Raw genomic sequence first — 15,693 nt, 5'->3', positions numbered from 1 at the left:
CAGATCAGTGCTTTCTAGACTGATATTTATATCGTTAGCTAATACAGGATGGTCAGGTTATTGGCTGCCTTCTGATTGTGCGCAGTGGGATTTTATAGAAGTAATGTATGAAAGGCGGCATGGGTTTCGAAACTTCGTGACTTCGTCACTCCTTTGAGTAAGTAATTGACGGAGTCAAATCATTGTATTTTTATTTAATTAGAGAAGAGAATCGACAGAGAAGAAATGATACCGAAGCACTAATCAAATCCTATCTCGTCAAATTGTTTTTCTGTGAACTCATTGTTTTCTTCTATCTTCCGTTCGAGACGTCTCCTGAAGAAGCATAAAATACGGCATCAAGGTAACCCCAGTGCCTATCTCTCGCGATTCCCGATATAATATTACATGTCGGAGGAGCGGGCTTGTCACAATATTACAATAGACAACTATGTAGAACTGATTTTTGTAAGCCGGACTTCTGATAGTAAGCATGTGTTGTAAAAATATTTGTATAAACGTTTTTATACTTTCGTTTGAGCACCATTTGCGGTTTAAGATAACAACTGTGGTACTGATAACACAGTTAATATATAAAATCTTATTTTGGCTTAAGTTCCTCTGTATGACTATACATAATGCTATACCTAAAATTGGTAATTGTTTCCAAAACAAGTACCTTCTTTGTGTAACAATATTGTAATTACACGTTAATAACATCAAATGTAAACGTGTTGTCAAAAACATTTTAGTAACATCACTGAAGCGTTTTTAGTCGTAACATATACGTTATAGTGATATTGTAAACACGTTATTACCGTACTTCCTCATGGGCTTCATTTGCCTGATAGGATGATAAATAGGGTACTGGTTATGTGATGAAGTTACAAACAAAACTCCCCAATAAACAGGTTACTCTTTATTAAGTACTTTCTTCAAATGATATGTCATTTTTTGTTAAAACATTTAATAATATTTTTAAACATCAAGCATACTGTTTTGCTGAAAATATGTTAATAACATCATCAAAATGTTTGTAGTTTTAAGAAGACATTTGACGATGGTTTCAAAATGTTGTCATTCTGTATTATACAAGATTCTTTAAAACGTTGTAGTGTTATTTTAATAAAAGTTGTGAGAACATCGATGATCAAATGAAAGGCTTTCCCCTGCAGGTAGTTGAATTGAAATTGCTACATATTTTCAATTTTTAAGCTTTTTCGATGCCTTGCTCTAAACGTTTTAAAAACATTTTTACAAAATTTGTGGAAAATATTATATAAAAGATGTAAGGAAAATGTTAGGAAATCGTCGTTTCTGGGAGAGTTTCTGGGGGTGTTAGCGACAGAGACCTCACAAGACCAACTATCGCACACTTGGCGATCGGTCTTGCGACCACCTTGCGGGGGAAGTCGCGAAAGTTTTGACCACGTTTAAAACTTTGCGACCAAATGCGATCTTGTCTGCGGACAGCGATCACCTGCAACCACCTTGCGACCGATCCTCGCACACTTGGCGACTTTAGATGGATCGTAAGAACTCGCAAGAGCATCGCAAGCGACCGCCATAGCAAGCTCGAGGTCGTATAGCGGGCGCCAGGCCTTAACGTCCATAGCAACAGGCCCGAGTGAACTTCACTATAACTCAAACAATTTTCCACACGGCCCGATTTCTTTTGTAAGCTTAATGCGAGCCTGCCTCAGCCCCAATACCAGCATTTCCAACTACTGTGCTAACTGAACTTTCACTTACAATAGCTGAATGCTTCTTTCTTGGCTGAGCAACTACATATCATCGCTTCTCGGCCTTTTGGCTAAAATCATGTGTAGTATCTCATGGTGATACGTACACACCTGACGATGATGGTTAGGGATGCACCGATCCAAATATTTGGATCCGGCCGGAACCGGATTTTGCCGGATAGTACATGAAATCCGGCCGGATAAAATCCGGCCGGAACCGGATTTTTTTCATTACACAAAAGAAAATCATTAATAAGAAGTAGAAGTAAGAAACAAGGAGTATTATTTTGGTTGATCTTTAGAAACAGTGGGTCAGACCATTGAGAAAATTAAATTAAACATGTTAAAAGTAATTTTTCCTTACTTTGAATGTTTTTATTAATTTTTGGAAATAGTTTACATTGATTTAAGTTAATACCAACACCTTTTTAAGGAATAATTCAGGCCAGATTTTAAAGAAGATCCAGCCAGATTTTGAAAAAGAAACGGCCGGATTTTGAAAAATATCCGGCCGGAACCGGAACCGGAACCGGATAATTGCTCACTATCCGGCCAGATAGTCCGGCCGGACCGGATATCCGGTGCATCCCTAATGATGATCATACAGTCACAGTCAAGATGCAAGGAGACTGGGGTTGAGAGCGGATCAGTCGTTCGGTATAGTTAGGTTTTCGTGCGCAAGTTATTTCCTGGGTGACTTTTCTTAAAACGTACAGATCATGGCATTTCGGCGGAGATACAGCAACGCTTCTCGGATTATCTACCTAAGATCGTATGAACCATTATAATCCCTTTCGTAGGTCAGCTGCAATACACACCTGACCGATGACCACAATCTCTATGCAAGGAGGCTGGGCTTCACCACCACCATGCAAAGGGCATCAAACATATGCTATATCCTGACTTACTCTAATTGGATTCAATATCGGATATATAATTCAATTAATATATCAAAAATGTTGTATTAATGTCTCGTATGGTTTTTGCAAGGAGGCTGGGCTTCAGCACCACCATCAAAAGGCAGCAACCTCCTGCTATATCCTAACTTACTCTAGTTTGATAAATGTCGGATATTTAATTTAATTAATGTCTCCACCCCGAGAAACATCCTAATTGTCTATAAATCAATACATAGGGTACTTAACATCATCTACAAAATATAAACAGGTCTATTAGAGTCATAATTGATCGATATGTAATTCTTAACTTCGATCGAAAATCGAAACTATAAAAAGTTCCACACTCAATCGCCTACTGAGCTGCTACCCTTAGGTGGGAACTAATCATAATTGTACATAAACGTGGCTGAAATAAATACAATAAATACATACAACATAGTCCTATTTATAGAGTCTTTACATCTTTGTAGAAAGATACACCAATTAAGATTCTCAGAAGTTTATTTGGGTGGGCGCAACCAATTTACATGTCATTCATTATCTACCCTGAGGTAGAGAGAAGTTCAAAGCTGCATTCCCTGATGACACGTTCAGCAGCAGCGGTGCTGAACGTGCATGCTAACTCCAATCTGGTTTAATTACGTTATATTACGATTCGAATGTACGGCTGAATGTGCGGCTCACTAGATCTAGTAGGATGTTTGGGGGGGGGGGGGAACAAATCGTCTTCCCGATCAGGTACCTCAACGTCATGTAAGCAAAATAACGAACATAAAATACAAATGATTAGTCCGAAGTGATCCAGCGTAATACATGTAACAAAGAAACATTCAAACATTTTTAAACATACGTTTGCCGGCCAGACACGAACACCGCTAGTCTACAGTGTAGGCATAGGCTAGCCGACTACAGTAGTAGTAGTAGTAGTAGTACTAGCCATTTAAGTAACCGCACTGGAACTTGGTGTAACCAGGTGTAACTGCTTGTAATTGTTTCCTATTATCCTATACCTGCTGTAGCTATTTGTTTTCTACTATACAGGAGGATATAGTATGATGTTTGTCCTATGGAGCCCTAGCTTAGGTCTGCCTAATGATACAATACTATTTTGTTTGTCAGCAAAGTATAGCACAAGTTTGCTCAAAATTGTATGTCACTGGCATTATATTATAGAGGCCTAATCCAACGTAAACTCAGAAAAGGTGATGATGTTAATACATGTATATTAACGGTATGAGAGAAATTCAAAGTGGCTATTTTTACGACTAGGAGTAACAGTAATTTCCGGTTACTCATGCGCAGTTGCTTTAACGTGGCTATTTTTACGACCAGGAGTAACAATAATTTCCGGTCAGGGTTAGGGTTACCCCTACTGCATGCGCATTTGCTTTATTTACTTTACTGCGCATGCATTCGCCGATGTCGTAAGAATAGTTTATAAATAATTGTTACTCCTGGTCGTAAGAATAGCCACGGCCATAGAAATTCCCTTCCATCCAAAAGAAAATTAGATTTATTTAGGGTCTGGGTTATGTACTTTTTTTTCCAACTTTACCATGTTCTCCTATCAAAAAATGTGAATACCTTACTAATGTTGATTTTTGAGGGAATATTTGAGGAAATAGTATGGATATTTCAAAGTCTCAGATTTCCGTATTTGAAAGCACCCTAAATAAATTTGTTATATATGTACTGTATTGGTAGTGCCATTAGTGATATATTAAAATATTGATCACAATTTCCCCAAACATTTTTGGTTTGTAGGCATATATGGCTGTAACGACACAGAGCTGATTTGAGAGCCTAATGCGAGTTACCGAGAGACCAAGTTTTTAACTTTTTTTTTCACCGGAGCAGATCATTTCCTGCCATCCCATATTATGCTTCTAGTCAAAGTAAAGAGTATAACAATAGTTGAAAGAATTAGAAATGTACCTAGTATATAGATATAAAGAGCCATTGAAAACTGTAATGCGAGTTACCAGTACTGCGAGTTACCGCTGTAATGGGAGTTACCATATATTCTTCCAATCTAACTTGCAGTACTACTGATCAACAAAACAATACAGTGCACTATATACTTATGTAAGGTGTGCACAGTAGGTACACTTCCTGTACCCAGAATGCACTGCAACCTCCATTACATCACATGTGACCCTTAGGACAGTTTCAACAGACATTAATGATTTTATCACCTGACCTTTGTGGAATCATGGACCTTCCAAGTTGCATTGAACTGTGACATCATCAAATGAGTAAAGTTAGCATATTCTTTCTCCATTTTAACATTAGCATTTTCATGGGATATTAATTGCTTAATACAATATTTAGGACAAATTGTGAGAGCTTAGGCTATATTAGTCTGTAGCCTATCACATAGTAATCTGGTATGTTCAAGGATGGGCAAATATTGTAAAACATGACCATTATAATGTTCCCAACATCTTGATGGAAATTAGTCTTGATATGAAAACTGATGCTGCCAAGGGTGTGGGCACTTCAGAATTACTGTAGTGGGTAGAGGCGATGGGGCGGACGGGTAGTTTGCATAGGGGAGGATTGGGGCCTCTAGGGGGGGGGGAGGGGGCAGGATTGTGGAGGCTTGGTCAGTTGGAATAGATTGGTGTGGTTTACCAATTCAAATGTGTGTTCCCCAAATATCATGATGTGCAAACCCCTCTCCCCAATATGAGTGTCTTATCACTACCTGTACAACGTGAAAATCAACCTTTACTCCAAAGCATTTCAAATCCCAAAATTACACAAAATAAGGCAGGCCACCGGACATTTCACGGGAAGGATCGATAACTGGAAATGGCCGAACCCCAGGGATAGCAACTTTCTATCGACGAAGCCAGATGATAAAGAAGTTGGGAACGCCTTTGATTGCTAATAGTCGTGGCCAATTCAAGTTTGCATCAAAATTCTAATTTGATACAAAACACCATCCATTCAAGGTTATCTAGAATGGCCTACCACCATGCCCTCATACCGCATAATGAAACATCTATTGTGTTATTGTCGATGATGTTATTATACTGATATAATTAGGAACAAGGATTGTTTTATTAGTTTCATGCTTTTCCTAAGAACCCTAAATACAAATTTTCAAAGGACCAATCACTATTTAACATGCCAAAGAAACTTTTCTTGTAATTCACTATAAGCTGTGAACCTGTTTAACTTTCAGTAGATGTTTTGAGACATTAAAATGGAAGAGGAGCGCTACCAGTTTGCTTGGATTAGCTTGATTGGAAATTTGGATTGATAATTCAAGAGTGTACATTGCAATCTTGTTAGTCAACAATTTTGGATTAGCTTGATTGGAAATATGGATTGATAATTCAATAGTGTACAATGCAATCTTGTTAGTCAACAATTCTTTAGTTGATTTTTTGGTTCAATCAGCTTCGATTATTATTATTGATATAATTGTCAAGATGTTTTGCAAATTGTTGTTAAAATGTTGTTAAAAGTTTTGGAAAGAGTTTTACAGTTTCTAAGAGTTTCCAAGTGTTTCAAAAATGGCTTTGGAGCATATCTCTTTCAAAGAATTTGATGAATAAAGAGCAAAATGGATGACTGACTTTTTCCCCCTCCATACCACATCTGAAGTTGTTTCATATTTTCTACTGCTGATATATAAACATCAGTAGGGTAGATATCTTGTACATGTATGCAATTGAAGAAATCATTCTTTGTTAGAGCACGGTGCCATTTTGTACCGGTGTCAATTTTTCAGGTGTCCTTTTCCCGTAATGCGAGTTACCGATATTTGGAAGCGCACCATACATTAAGGCGAACATAAATATAATTCTTGATAATTTCATATTGTAGCTATGAATGTTGGATATAACACCACAGAAAATTGAGGAGTTACACTAACCCATATTCAAGCCACAGCACTTGGATTATAAAAAAAACAGCAAAAAGTGTAATGCAAGTTACCATGGAATCGCCCTAAACAATTGTCTGGTTTTTATCGTGAGCTTCCCCTTTAAGTTAAATGACATCATTAAGGGTCAAAGTTGAAAGTAGAAAATAGCTGTGTGGTTATCACGGGAGGGCATTAGGTGGTTTCAATGCGGAACTTAGGCAGTTGCCTGCTTTAAGGTATGCATGTACTGCAATTCACAGTCAGACAAACTATATTGATTTGAGTGGCTGAAGACTTAGCTGATGACCTCAGCCACGTTTGGGGGTCATGCCAGCCCATAATTGTGAGCTATATTGATTTGAGTGGCTGAAGGCTTAGCTCATGACCTCAGCCACGTTTCAGGGTCGTGCCAGCCCATAATTGTAAACTATTGATTTGAGTGGCTGAAGGCTTAGCTCATGACCTCAGCCACGTTTTGGGGTCATGCCAGCCCATAATTGTAAACTATATATTGGTGTTATTGGCTGAATGCAAATCTGATGACCACAGCAATTGCTCATTTAGGTTTGGATTTTCACCCACTTTATGAGGCAATCCAGCTTTGATTCAATAGACTTGGGTTGAGAAGTTCCTAGTGAACAGGAAGATGTATGCATTAGATATGCAACGATACTATATTTGGTTTCACCTTGGTAAGTAAAAGGGAGTTTAACTCACTAACTAACTAATAGTTTCTCATGTGAAGTAAAGTTATGTGAGGTCAACAGATTAATCCATATGATGAAACCACACTTAACATGGTAACTCGAAAGGAAAGCTTGGATGAGGTTCAAACATTTGCATATATCTTTCCTGTTTCTGTTTCTATGTATGGTTCTTACCCTTGCTTGCATTTCCTCATAACTCGTAGGTGGAGGAGGTTGCAATCACAAATTGGTACAGGATACACACTACTCTGTTTGGCTATCGGTGAGTGTTGTTTCACTATTTGTTTTACTAAAAAGAACACTTCCCGTTTCATATTGCTTTTCCAACCTATATAATATTCAAACCATTAAATTCTAGTAGAACAGGTTTAATACATGTATGTGAGTCTACTTCAAAACATAACATGTATGTTGGTCTCACAGACTCACATTCTTTCTAGGTCCACCTATATCTAAGTACTGAGTCCCTCTTGTGCAAGTATCCCATCTGTAACTAAGTACTTGTGCATTCTTCCCATTGGTTTTAATAATAGAATAGTCTTGTAATATCCAATATAAGAATTTCACAGATTGCTTAAGTTGAATTGGGAGTTTTGTCCCTCTACATTAGTTTCCTCTGCATTCAGAGAAACATTGTAATAGAAATTAGTCAATACACTCAATTTAGACCCATAATCTACCCTTTACTGGTAAAATGCTGTCCAGTGTTTCAACAGAGGGTGAGCACTGTCATATAGTTCCTAATTTGCAAAATCCATGCCCCTTGCAGATTAATGAATATAAAATAAAAAACGATGGTGAGAAATTTCTTGCATCGTGTTTAGGCGCTTACAAGGATGCTATTAACATATCAGGTGAAAGAAATGCATTGCAGACATTCGTTGTGATTATATAGTTCAAGGTTCAACTCGTGCACTTTCACTGGAAACAAAAGAAGAGCTTTCAAGAAACAGTATTAAAGGTGCTTTAAACATTTAATCTGAATTTAAATTTGAAAATATGTTTCAAAAGATCTCTCCTTTGATAAGTATGAAAGAAATCACTTAATCATCACAATTTTATGATCTGGATCTGTGCATCTTTTCTACTTTTGTTTTTGTTTTGTACATCATCAGGCAATGTGATTACTGCATATGGGGTCCAAATAGTATCTGTAAAGGAAGGAGGGAGTGTGACGTTGGATTGTGGAGTCAAAACCACAGAAGGGGGAAGAAACTTGAAATGGGATGTATTAACAAATGGCCAAGATGCTCAGTTGGCATTTAATGTTGATGGAACCATACTTTGCAATATAGAGCTCAATGACTGTACTCTTTATCCTAATGGAAGCATTGCATTGAGGAACCTTACCATGGAGGATGGTGGCAATACCTACCGCTGCCAGCTAGGTGACGAAACTGGATATAAATATTACTCAGACCATCTGCTAACAGTTTCATCAGGTAAGTCATTCAGTTGGTGTTTTCTCAAGGCTGGTGAATTAGTGACATGAACACCCTTTTTTATCAGCTCACACCTCAGTTTATGTTGACCAGTGTTGCTGGGACTGTCTCTTTGTTGATTTACTCTTAACAACAGCACCTGTTATGTATATAGTTGGTCAGCAATGGGGATGATTTGTCGGGCGAAATTTTAGTGGTGGTCCTGTCACCCAAAACAACCAACATCAGCTGTGGAGATTGTCCGGCAGACGACCAGTTGTTAGAATATTTGTTAGCATGGACTCTATAACTTAAAAGATTTATCTCCTTTTAAGTTCACTTTAAGTTGATTTAGGTCTGAATTCTTGCAATATGAACCATAAGCAGTTCAAACAGGCCATTTCAGCAAAGTGGTGGGGGGGGGGGGAGGGATTGTCACGCTAGGAGATTCATTGATCATTTGACATTCAAGGGTACTGTAGTTCAGTTGATCATTTAACTTTGTTTGATGGTAGTTTTTTTCCTGATGTTGACAAGAAGGTGGCACACAAGCATCTCTCTCAATCTACCACTGGCCAAAATAGAGTACTGAGCACTGTTAAAAACTGAAGAGAAATTTTCCTGATTCATCGTAACTGATACAGGAGTGCTTTGTAGCAAAGTATTCAAAATGTTGTCCTTTCTTATTGTTGTAGGAATAAACAACAGACCATTCTTTGAGGGTCAGACATACTCATCAATTGCCTTTGAAGAACCTACAGGTGTAATTTATGCATACATCACACCAAGCTGCAAGGATGTGGAAGATGGTGTCCTCAGTGTATCCTGTACGCCACTGTCTGGTGTGTTAGTATATCAAGAATACAAGTATGTTACCTGTTCATGTACTGATTCTGAAGGAGAGATGAGCAACTTTCAGATGAATGTAACAAAACATGGTGAGTTTTGTTTCTGTTGCTATCTTGATGTTTCTTCATTATTCAATCGTCGGAGGTGATAGGATTCTATGAGATGGTGTGGGTACGTGTTTGTGTGTGTATGTGACACCTGCTTGTAAACACAATAATTCAAAAAATTTATGGTGGATTAACTCTGTACTTGGTATGTTGATCCAATATATTGAGTACAAGAACCATTTCTTGTGATGGTTAAATGTGTTTTGAGGTCAACAGAGATAATTGTGTGAAAACTTTGTTAATGCAAGAACTATAAAAAAAATTAACTTCATACTTGTAATATAGATCCAAGTTGGTGATTACAAGAACCCTATTCTCAACTGAAAGTTAAAGATCAAAAGAGGTTATAGTGTGTAAACATTTGCAAGCATGCACCTCATAACTGAATAGGGTATATCTTTTAGAAATTTATTCTAGGTTAATATAGGTCACTTTACATAGGTCCCTGTACAATATAAGTACCTGTACATGAACTGATTCTGAATTCTTAAAACCTTTGTAGATATGATAGAAACAAGTAAAGCCTGGATGATGAACATCTAACTCGGTAGGTACAGTACATCTACAATTGTCCAACAATCTGGCTTGATCACTTGAAGTCAGTAATGGACAACACATAAGAATCTTGTTTGAGGTGTTAACTGTTTATTTTCTCGTTGAACATTTGGCAAAGCAAAACTAAGCCAACTGACTTTCTGGCTTTTCAATTTTCTCACTTTCTATATATAGAAAATATACACCGCCATCTGTTTACTAAAAACTCGAACAAAGAAATTGTAGACATGATTGAAATGATAGCAAGTTGAATTTCTTTCTCATTTGCCATTTTGTTAGCAGCTATTTTAAGCTGTTCATGTAAAGATATTATTACCAGTACTCCTAATGAAAATAGGCCTCAAAGAAATAAATTCACTCAAAATTAAACTCAGAATATTCTACACATGCAAATAAGATTTGGGAAAAGACGTGGTTGTGACCAGTGGAAAAGGTTGAATTAAAAACAAAACAAATTAAGACAAGGACAAGAAACAATAAGGATAAGGATAAGGATAAGAAAATACAGATAGTTACTGGAAGTATTTAAATGGAGTGTCAAGATCAGTACTTCCTCTCTAGGGTGGACAACCAACCCCTTCTCTTGCTTTACAATACACCATCGGCAATTCAATCAGACTATAAAAGAGGCACACAAAACAAGTCTTTCAGGGAAGTGGTGTTGTTGGGGTGGGGGCGGTATGGGGCAGGACATAATTGTCATGCTGAGAGATTCATTGATCATTTGAGTTCAGTTGATCATTTAACTTTGTTTGATAGTAATGTTTTTTCCTGATGTTGACAAGGTCTCTAAGAACATGGCAAACAAGCATCTCTCTCAACCTACCACTGGCCAAAATGGAGTACTGAGCACTGTTGAAACTGAAGAGAAATTTTCCTGATGCATTGTAACTGATACAGGTGTGCTTTGTAGCAAAGTATTCAAAATGTTGTCCTTTCTTATTGTTGTAGGAATAAACAACAGACCATTCTTTGAGGGTCAGACATACTCATCAATTGCCATCGAAGAACCTAAAGGTGTAATTCATGCATACAGCACACCATGCTGCAAGGATGTGGAAGATGGTGTCCTTAGTGTATCCTGTACACCACTGTCTGGTGTGCTAGTATATCAAGAATACAAGTATGTTACCTGTTCATGTACTGATTCTGAAGGAGAGATGATCAACTTACAGATGAATGTTACAAAACATGGTAAGTTTTGCTTCTGCTGCTTTCTTGATATTTCTTCCCTTTCACACTTGTTCATTCTGTTAGATAGGTAGTTTTTATTAGCATATTAAAAGGAGCTAGATTGCAAAGAAACTTGAAATGTTGAAACAGACCTATGCGAAATATTCTGACAATGTCGAATGCAATATCAACAAAGTTTCAGTAAGACAAGAGGAAAAGTCATCCTTTGAGAATTAATGATGTAATCATGATGATCCAACATAAATACTGTAAACTATTTCTATGTAAAAGCTTTGCATTTTGATAAAATTTGAAACACAGAGAACAATGGACAGCTAAGCAATATTCCAAAGAACCACAGTTGATGAATATTCCAAAGGTACCACAGTTTATGTATATTCCAAACGTACCACAGTTTATGGATAGGCCAACGGTACCACAGTTTATGGATAGGCCAGGTGAAGCTTTGGAGGAACAGTTTAAGCCAGGTGTAGGGTTAATGTTACATTTAATTAACCATGAATTAAGTTAGTAACAATATATTGAGATTTAGTTTTCAACTACCATGTGGAATATCTTTCTCATTAAGTATTGTATGTCACCAGAATATCTCTGTAGGCCAAGGTCTCAATCCATCTTTGCATTCTGTAGAGCTGCTCATCTTAAGTCGATTGAATGTGCTATATATTGGATTCAACTTAAGATAAACAAATTCTCCTTGATGCACAATAATATTGTACCCAGCTTGCATATTTCACATTTTGTAGCTTCCATGATGTAACAATTGTTACCTTTAACAAGTGAACCTTTGTATCCAGGACTACTGTACTTGCTGTGATAATAAATTCTAGACTTAAGATCTGCAGTATACTCACATGAAAGGCCAATTCTCTACACAGCGCCTGCAACACTCCTGATATAATATTGTGAACTGCTGCTACTTAACCATTCAATTGTTAATTGTTTTTGTACAGATAGTCAAACAGGTCTGCCACCTGCTGCGTCCATTGTAGTTTGCACACTGCTTGTTGTGCTTCTGATTATTACAGTTGTTTTGGCCTGTTTGCTGCAGAAAATATATGATGACTTGAAAGCATAGTAAGTGAAGTAGTTAGAAATATTCTTTATTTCAGATGTAGAACTGTTAAGGAATGTACATATTCTTTATTCAAGATATCTGTGTCTTGTCAAGCAAGTGGAGAATTACTGAGAATGAAAATCGTAAAAGTACATCAGATCTGTAACTCTGGTACCTTGTAGTTCTTCTTGAGATATCGTGTTGACAAGGCTTTCACAGTCTAACCTCTGGTGATCTCCAATGACCTATATAAACGATTGGCTTCTTCTACACAATGTGGTACCTCTACACACCAGTTATGATATTGGTTTACCTTTAAGCTTGCTTATCTACAAGCAAGGCGTTATACACACACTCACCCAATCAGCACAAGAGCACATCAGCCTGCATGGCTACAAAGGTCACGATTAATCATCAAAACCAAAAATGTTAGCAAACTGCTCATCTACTGCAAAAAGCATTTGTAGGTAAATTACTGTATGTAAAGGGTTCAAACAACGCTCCAACAAGCAAGACTTCTTCAATGAGCCGTCACACTTAATAAAGCTTATGAATAGTTAGTAAGAAAGAAGAATGAATAAAACCAAAAGGAAGTCATAAACAGACAAAGGGATGAAACAAACAAAGAAACTAGTCTAGTGATAACAGCTGTTCAGTAAATTCGATTTCACTTTGCATTTGAACGACAGTGAAGTATTAGGTATAGTTAAAGACTAACATGCTGATCCAAACCTTTTTGTTTAAAGAAGGAAAGTACAGTAGTACCTTCTATTTTCTCATAGTGTTCATGGCAGTCCAAATATTCTATGTTTCTAGCATTTTGAACTTTGCCTTGTTAATTAGTCTATTCGTATTTATCTATACGTAGTCTTTACGTCTATTTATCAGGTGATACGCTCAGATAATGTACAAATCACTTTTGAAACAGTATTTTCCGACCAATTGCAAAGCAAAAGGGAAGCAGGGCCACAAAAAAAGATTACGCTTTATTTGACCTTACTTTTTTATATGAGATTATCTTAGTTATTCCAGATAGTGGCACCATGTTTGTAAATAGGCATTGAGATGTTTCAGTGGTGGTCAAATTCAAATTCAAATGATTTGAAATACATGTTTTGAATATCTGAGTTAAACTTGAACAGCTTTTCAAAGTTTTGTGAAAGGTTTTTTACATTGATTCCCATTCTCAATCTTTCAACAGGTTTTAAAGATGGTGAGAGTTGGTAATGTTTCAAAGGTGGAGGAAAAGTACTTATTCAAAGCAGTGGAAATGACCTATGACCTAAAGCCGGAGAATTGATTGCTGATGTTGCAAGAGCAATCAAATGAAGAGTAGTAGTCCAGTGATTATACTGGAGAGGAAGTAACCTACGACCTGAGACTGAAAAAATGTGCACTGATGAGTGCATGAGCAATCAGTTCAGTTAGGTTACGTCCGTGTACCATGGCTGTTGCAACCTGGCATACTGCTTAAACTTTACAGCCGCAAATTTGAAGACAATCATGTGGAGAGGGGCTTGATCCATTTACTTAAATCAGAGGTCTGCTTATCCATGAATCATCCAGCTGTGATCCATTTTTCCCTAGTAAAGGTTAAGTACATACCTTTCATAAATGAAAAAACTTGATTAAACTCTATGATAGAGACACCAGGGCTTTCAGACTTTGTATGACTAGAAGCCACTCAAAGACATAAATGCATGTCTTGCACTGGTCGAGATTATTACATCTAATGATCAGTTTGATTATGTCTGACCTTCAATCAGATGTGGTTGTTACAGGAAACATTTAATATTTAGAAATAGCCACAACCTTAATGGTCCATTTTGTTTTCCTTATATTTCGTTAGTTCATAGGCTAAATGAGCATATATCTATCCAATGGTTAGTAGGTCATTTGGGTTAGTAAATTTTACAGGTATAGTCCCTATTAGCACATTGCCAATGAAGTAAGATGCCCAGAACTTCTAAACGTCACAAGTTAGGATGAGTCAGCTAGTGAGTTATACAAGTAAAATAAAGTCCAACTTGGTAGGGTATTGTTTATACACCTGTGGTGCTAGGTATATAAGTGAATTGTGCAATAGCATTCGGGTTTGAGATCCAGAACTGGTATCAAAATTGTACGTAGAAGGTGTTATTAGGTACGGGCAGGGTATAACGCCTAGTGCGAAATATTATATATATAATATTATATTATATGTTACTATTAGTTTGACTACCTTCCAAAGCTATAGATAAGAGCACATGGCGTCTGTCATAGGGGAAGCAGTAGGAACTTTTAAAATTATACTGCAACTTTGGTAAACCTGTATATTATATGTAATTGGAACTTGGATGACGCATCTTTCTTGAAAGCAAACCAACGCCTGTGTTCTGGACGCCGTTCGCCATCTTGTATGGTAAGATTTCATTCTTTAATTTAAAACTTATATGTTATTGAGATATTATGCCGATATTGAAATACTACTAGAAGTGTAGTTACATGACCGTCCTACAGACGTGAATGAAACATTTTAACGGAGTAGTGGAATGCATTGAGTAAAGATATTAACATATTAATGTATTACACCTGAAGCAATTACAATCGGAGTGATGCATTGCTATTAATTGGAAGTAATCTTGGCCCGAAGACCTACCAGGAACAGACCTGAACATGGCCCCATGTAACTGGTGGACCCAGGTGTAACCATATGCGATGTATTTACATTCTTTGAGTTTTCAAACTTAAATAGAACATTATTATATTATATTCATACCGATAGTATGAACATTATGGTTTAACGTTGCAGAGGATTGTAAACTGAAACAAGAGGGGCAATATAATAGAGGATGCAATATAACGTAACGTGCAAAATTATATCCAATATTTAATTATAAGATAATTCATTTATTTTGTTGTTAAGTAGTTGGATCATAAAATTAGTGCAATAAGACGTCCAATAATTGTTCATTAACTTTAACAGCGTGTTATTGTAATTTGTTGATTGTGTGTGTTGTGTGTGTGGTATTGTAAGCACCCCAGTGTTTGTAAGGAAATCTCTGAACCCACATGTCCCTGCAGAAAGCCGTGACAGTGGTGGTACTGGTATATATTATAAAAACATTTTTGTGTTGATGTCAGGTCAAAAAGGAAGTTATTGCAACCCATATGAGCTCTTCATGTACGATCGGGCGCTTCACTTCATTCTTTTCAAAAGAATCTAATTTTTTTTTATAATCAGTTATCATTTCTTAACTGAAGATGTGCAATCTAGTGCTTATTACCTTGCCTTTGTTTCCCTCATTGACATTGTCTTTCTGTTCA

The 15,693-nt window shown here is 36.9% G+C and overlaps 1 protein-coding gene and 1 long non-coding RNA gene across 3 annotated transcripts in view; both read left to right on the top strand.

Annotated features, from left to right (window-relative positions):
- Window positions 1-15,238, top strand: part of LOC139977079 (uncharacterized) — a 100,381-nt gene extending 85,143 nt beyond the window's left edge. Inside the window, exons 8-11 of one of the 2 annotated variants that reach the window (XM_071986104.1) lie at window positions 9,321-9,563; window positions 11,088-11,330; window positions 12,284-12,407; window positions 13,589-15,238. In XM_071986104.1, the coding sequence (XP_071842205.1) occupies window positions 9,321-9,563; window positions 11,088-11,330; window positions 12,284-12,407; window position 13,589 (611 nt within the window). In that variant the 3' untranslated portion in view covers window positions 13,590-15,238. The remainder of the gene's footprint in view (window positions 1-9,320; window positions 9,564-11,087; window positions 11,331-12,283; window positions 12,408-13,588) is intronic. The other variant, XM_071986105.1, reaches the window with a different exon arrangement.
- On the top strand, window positions 7,408-8,647 carry LOC139977082 (uncharacterized). The gene is made up of 2 exons (XR_011796416.1): window positions 7,408-7,466; window positions 8,320-8,647. It is a non-coding gene; the product is annotated as an uncharacterized lncRNA (long non-coding RNA).
- Window positions 15,239-15,693: the final 455 nt, after the last annotated feature.

Source organism: Apostichopus japonicus, chromosome 12, assembly GCF_037975245.1.
Source record: "Apostichopus japonicus isolate 1M-3 chromosome 12, ASM3797524v1, whole genome shotgun sequence".
NCBI classification, from domain to species: Eukaryota; Metazoa; Echinodermata; class Holothuroidea; order Aspidochirotida; family Stichopodidae; genus Apostichopus; species Apostichopus japonicus.
This window is presented reverse-complemented; position numbering and strand designations above follow the sequence as displayed.